At 37.0% G+C, this 6,179-nt stretch overlaps 1 protein-coding gene across 1 annotated transcript; it reads left to right on the top strand.

The window, feature by feature from the left end:
* The first annotated feature begins 2,722 nt into the window (after positions 1 to 2,722).
* Positions 2,723 to 4,564, top strand: LOC126715218 (F-box/FBD/LRR-repeat protein At4g26340-like). The gene is made up of 2 exons (XM_050415727.1): positions 2,723 to 3,833; positions 3,969 to 4,564. The coding sequence occupies exons 1-2, from the start codon at positions 2,883 to 2,885 to the stop codon at positions 4,425 to 4,427; spliced, it is 1,410 nt and encodes a 469-aa protein (XP_050271684.1). The 5' UTR covers positions 2,723 to 2,882; the 3' UTR covers positions 4,428 to 4,564.
* The last annotated feature ends 1,615 nt before the right edge of the window (positions 4,565 to 6,179 follow it).

Here is a 6,179-nt window from a genome sequence, read left to right as displayed (position 1 = left end):
AATTTAACCTTTATTAATGCGGGGCGGAGCGGGGCGGGGCGGGGATGGGGCGGGGTGGGTCTAAAAAGTGTAAACCCATCCCCGCCCCGCCCTGTGGTGCAGGTCTAAAATCTCGGCCCATCCCCGCCCCACCACCTTTGCGGGGCGGGGGAAACCCGCACGGGGCGAAGCGGGGAGGGGCGGGTCAAGCGGGGCGGGGAAAAATTGCCATCCCTACCTAAGCCCTTCTTGAAACTGCCTTCATAAAGAACGAGTTTTGGGCCTCGGATCCTAAACTGTGCTCGGCATAAAACTTCCCGAACAATCAGATAAACCCTGTCCGGGCAAATCATGGGATGCTCGGTGAACATCATTATCAAGCAAATTCGCCTGAACTGGAACCAAGTTCCAAGGCCATAATTGTTACATCCCACTCTCACCTAAACACCCACTTAAAACAGATAATATTGGACCTTCAATTGCACTAGCGATGGTAGTAATCATGATCTCCTCACTAACCTAAGCTATAAATAGAAGAAGTTGGGGAAGATGAAGGGGTTCAGAAAAAATGAGAGAAAAAACAGTCATTAAGGAAGAGAGGAGGACCATTACTTTGAGTCTCTGTACCGAGAACGACTTAAAGTAGGAAATCCTGAAACCCACTCTATAAATAAATTGTGAGCCCAAGTGAGTTCGAGCCCGACAGTCTCATTTTAGGCGCGCACAGTATCCTTGCTTAGATGATAAATGTGAAAATAGGTTATAAATTTTCATTTGCTATGCTTCTCATAAGCTGCTTGACTTTTACGTATTTGAATTTTTTTTTTTTTTTTTTTTTTTAAAGAAGAAAAAACTCTAGCTGTGTATATAAATCTTTATACTTTGTTTTCAAACAATAGCTAGTCAATAGTAATCATAGGTGCAAAGAGCTTACTACTTCTCAAAAAAAAAAAACTTGTAATAATGAGTAGGAACCTTATTGATACACCATGAATGGAACCATGAAGCCAGTCGGAAGATTTTTGTGGCTGGTTGACTCGCAAACCTTTAAGGAAAATCACTTGAGTACTACAAGAACAGAGCATAAACTCATAATGAAGAGCCAAAGTGAAGGCGAAAGCTCAGATAATCAATGATGACAAAGTTTCTAGAATCATCTTTGCTGAACAAAAATTCCTAACAATTTTAAGGATTTCGGGTGGAGAGATTGCTGGAAACAATTTTAGCAAGAAGACATGTTCAGGTCGATCCAAACTATGAATGATGCAATGAGAATCTGGAAAGGGTTTGACACACTTTGTGGTTAGAGAATGATCCAAGCTATGAATGATGCAAGGAGGTTTAGAACAATTTTCCACAGTTGCTTCAGCATGTTAGAGAAGTCCCCATTAACTTTCTCTTTTCAACAATCCAATGCATGGACTATGACAGTGGGCAGGAGTTTGAGCTATTTCTAATGGTGGCTTGGTCAATCTGTTGTTCTAGGAATGTGTTTTAATTTTGAAGATGCCCCAAGAGTCCAATTTTCAAATGCAAAGGCACTGCTGCAGGAGTTCAAAAGAGTTCAGGAACGGTCAGAGGTGGCTAGATCCTCCTGGATAGCACAATGGAGTACACGGCAACAGGTAATCTACAAAATCAATTCTGAAGGAGCTCTATTTATAGTTATAGATACCCCAATGGTCAGGATTTGGTTTGGTGCTCTGTTGAAAAAGGCCTTGTGTTGTTGCGGGGTAAGCCTAGTGATCTACAGAGGAATCTGAACTTACTGCAGCATTATAGGCCCTTCGGTTTGCACATAAAATGAAGGGTGATTGTAAAAACTTGTTGGAGCAATTGTTCATTGATCCAAGAAGCTGAGATATCTGCTGCAAACTTTGAGATCCCACTCAATTAGTCATGTCAGGCGAGAGAGCAATCAAGTTGCTCATTTTCTGGCCCGACACGCTCGTAGTGATTTTGATGTATGGCATGAAGAATGTTCAAGTGTTATTCAGAGGTGGGTGTTAAAAGATGTATCCAATTTTTGCTAATTTCTGGTAATTAAATTGAATCACAGTTCTCCTTTAAAAATAAATAAATTAAGGGTTTCATTTTTTCAACTATAAGGTTTAATTTTTTTTTTTTTTTGGTGAAACGTTCTTGGTTGAATTTATTACTTTAGAAACTATAAAGTTTAATTTGCTATCTCCTTAAAATGAAAGATAGGTTTAAATTGTAGTTTATTCTTTCTTTTTCTTTTCAAAATAGTTAAATTAAAAACTATTGATTCTTGGTTCAAGCACAACTCCAAAGAAACTTAAAATGCAAAAAAAAAGAGTACATTCTCATGTTGATTTAAATTTCCAATATCAATATTTGTTTTGAATTTCCTATTCTTTAATGGAATTTTTATGGAATTCCAATAAAACTTTTAACAATAAAATAATACAAAGTTTTAATGTACTAATAATATATAACAACACATGTCAAGGTTTTTACCGAGCAATAATACATAATCATATAAGACAGAGTCCTAATGTATCAAACAATCCATTAAAATAAAGTGAATATAGAAAATTTATATTGTTCACAATAGTCATTTTGTAATTATAAAAAAATCATAATAATGACACATAAATAAGTATATTTGAGGTTGACAACCCAAATAAAAAATGATTTTTTTAAATGACAAGTTTGAAAATAACATATAAGATACCAATTCCATACACTTGGGTCTGGGGCGGGTCAGAGCTTTTTCCAGTGCATGAATCCTCTGCGAACGACGTCGTTTTCATTGTTGTATTAATTTCACTAGTGAATAGGCAAATTCCCAAAATCGAACCAGAAAAGAAAGCCTTCACTCACTCAAAGCAAAAAAAACACACAAAACACAGACACTGAAGCGGCAGAAGAGGAGAGAAATGGAGTCGGAGGAAGAAGACGGAAGGACAGAAAGCCAGAAAAACGATACTACTGACTTTATTAGCAGTCTACCGGACTGTGTCCTTACCCACATCCTCTCTTTACTCCCAACCCGAGACTCTGTTCGAACAAGTATTTTGTCGAGCAGGTGGAGCCCTCTGTGGAAACTCGTCCCAGTTCTTCACTTGGAACGGTTGCGCAACCAAGATACAGTGTCCAACATTTGGAATAATCGCAACGCCGCCATTCCCTTACGCAAGTTTCACCTCCACTGGACCTCCGATTGTAACACGGCCTATGTCGACACGATGCTCCAAGACACCATTCTGCGTGGCCGCATGTTGCAAGAGCTCGATCTCGACATATATACTCACCCTATTCCTAATCCACCTTTGGAGTTGCATCCTAGTCTCTTCTTTTCTACAACATTAGTGGTTCTCAAATTGGGAGGTGTGATTCTTCTCAATCCTCCTCTTGATTCCATCTTCCCAAGTCTCCACATTCTGTATCTTGAATCTGGAATTAGTTATGCAAACTGCGACTCTCTCCCCACGCTCCTTGCTGCCTGCCCGCTCCTCCAAGAGTTGGCTCTCACAGTGTCTGATTGTAATTTCGAAAATACAAGCATGCTCAAAATCATTGTGCTCATACCTACGCTGAAAATATTATATTTATCTTGGTTTTTCGATTTCGAAGAGTTTTACCAACCATTCCTCCTCCACTTTTACATGCTCCGATTAAATGCCCCTGCTCTTGAGCACTTTTATTTCCATGGTCTTTTGAGCAACGATGTTGTGTTAGAAAGCCTCCCCAACTTGGTTAAATCAGGCTTTCAATTCAAAAAGACAGAGGATGATTCGAGTACTGGAGATTATGCAAAGAGGATATGGGACTTCATGAGACCACTCTATAACGTTGTATCCATGGAATTCTGCATAGAAACCGCACAGGTAAGGCTGTTGGGCACGTTGTTATTTATTTTTAATTCTCTAACTCTCTTATCACTAATTAAATTGCTAAGTACTACTATTGTTGTGAGTGAGTTGTGACTTTGTGAGACTTGTGATTGTTATGTGGTTGTGCAGATCCTCTGCAATTCTCCTAACTATAATCTTCCCGTGTTTAATAATTTGACTTCCTTGACCTTTAATGGTGACCTTTCGGGTGACTATTATGTGTGGCCTGCAGTACAACTCTTGCTTTGTCAAGCTCCAAAGCTACAAACACTTGCCTTCGAAATGTCATTCACTGGTGAATTGGATGATTACCCATCTGAAAGTTGCATGAAGAAGCCACTTAATGTTCCTGAATGTCTGTCATCACACCTTGAGACCTGTTATTATAAAGGATTTTCAGGTCATGAGGTTGAGATGGAACTTGTTAGACAAGTCCTGAAAAAAGCTACGGTTTTAAAGACAATGAAAATTACTGTTGAAAGTCATCTTGACCCAAAGATGAAGCTTTGGATTCACAAGAAAGTAAGGAAGCTTAAAAAGAGATCTTGTACTTGTCAAATTGAATTTGATGAAGCACATTTCTATTAAAAAGTTGTCTTTCTTAATTTGCAAGAAGCAATTGTTTTATGGGAATGCCCATTACTCTTCCATCTTTCATTTGAAAGTTTAATGTATTTAAGATTAGAATATTTGTTTAATGTTGAAATTCTGTTTCACTTTCACTACCTTTATTTTTCTTTTGGGGAGAAAAAAAAAGCACAGAATATATAGTGCTTTCTATATCCACTAACATGTTATATAATATGGATGCCCCATGCAGCTTGTAGTTCTAACCTTTGTCATCACTGATGCAAGTCCAGCTGTCATGGTATGGACTCTATTTGCTCTAAGGTTTGTTGAAGGTGATAGAGGGAGCTTGTTTTGTTACGATTTCAATCTCTATTTCTTTTGTTTGTTTCAGTTTGAGCGATTTGGTGGGAAAATTTACCTTTTTAAGCCCATGGCATATGCTTTTCTTTAGTTGTATACGTGTTGTCAAAGGTGGAGCATATTTTTTTGGCATTTTGGGATGCTCCTACTGATGACTTCTTTTGTTATCTTATTTACGGATTTTACCCTATTCATGTCTTACTTCAATTGTGTTTGGGGGCTTGGTGCTTTGGCTTCTCTATGCATTTTATCACTACAATCCTTTTTGCAGATTGTCTTTTGTCAAATAATATGGGGTACTAATTCACGAATCATATGATATGGAATTTAGTTTGTTCTTCTTGAATATTGCATGTCACCTTCTTTGATGTAATATCTTGTTGTGTGGCTATATGCATATGTGATTAGGTCCATGTCTATGTAATTCATTTTTTGTTTCTGTTATGTTGGAGTATATCTCTATGCTACAGAGGCAAAATGCTTGAAGAATTAATTTGCTTTTGCCATATTCTTAAGCATGCTTTCAATTTGGGATTTTTTCCCCCTTGATATAACATGTACTTGCTGATTTCTTACTCTCCATGAGCTCCTTCTTTATTCATTTTTTTTTTTCTTTTCTTCTTTTTTATTTCTGCCTGAATAATTTTATTGCATCCTTGCTGAGATGAGGAATGTGAAAATAGGTTATAACTATTTTAGGTGGTGTTCGAGTATTTATGATATGCTTCTCATGAGCTGAGTATATCTTTTCTGTATTTGAAATTTTTTATTTTTTAAAAAAGAATATTTTTACTTTGTTTTCGAACATGATGGTATGAGAGTATTAGAAAATATTGTTTTGCCTAATGCCTTTGCAGATTTACTTGTAAAACCAATGGAAAGCCTTGTTCTTGCTAGTGATGAACTTGAAAATTCGGAAGAATTATCTTGAACCTGCTGATGAAAAAGATAAATCTAAAAAGAAAGGCACTTAGAAAACAAAAATAGTTTTGCTAGAACCAGTACCAGAATTCCTAAAGAGGGATTGTATGGCTAATCTCTGTGTAGTGGGTGGTCAATGATCACATATTAAATGGTATTGCAATTTAGTGCATTTGTTAAGGTAAATATGTTGACAGCTTATAGTTTTTTTTTTTTTTTTTTTTTTTTTCACAATGAAATAAAGTTTAATGATTCTGCACAAAAAAAATAAAAAAGGCGTGGCTATTCGGTTGGTGTCTACAGAATTATAAAATTTGCTCATGTCATTCATCTTTACTTTACAATTATGGCAGTTGTGGCCTGAGAAATTTCAAAATAAAGCCTATGGGGTGACACCAAGAAGGCGGATCAGCTTTGCAATCCAGAATTAAGTAAAATTGTAATTGAATGTACTTGTTCAAAAGACTGGGGTTTAAGTACTGAAAAAAA

This window comes from Quercus robur, chromosome 2 (assembly GCF_932294415.1).
Source record: "Quercus robur chromosome 2, dhQueRobu3.1, whole genome shotgun sequence".
NCBI lineage: Eukaryota > Viridiplantae > Streptophyta > Magnoliopsida > Fagales > Fagaceae > Quercus > Quercus robur.
Note: the sequence above shows the minus strand (reverse complement) of the source record. Positions and strands in the feature narration are given on the sequence as shown.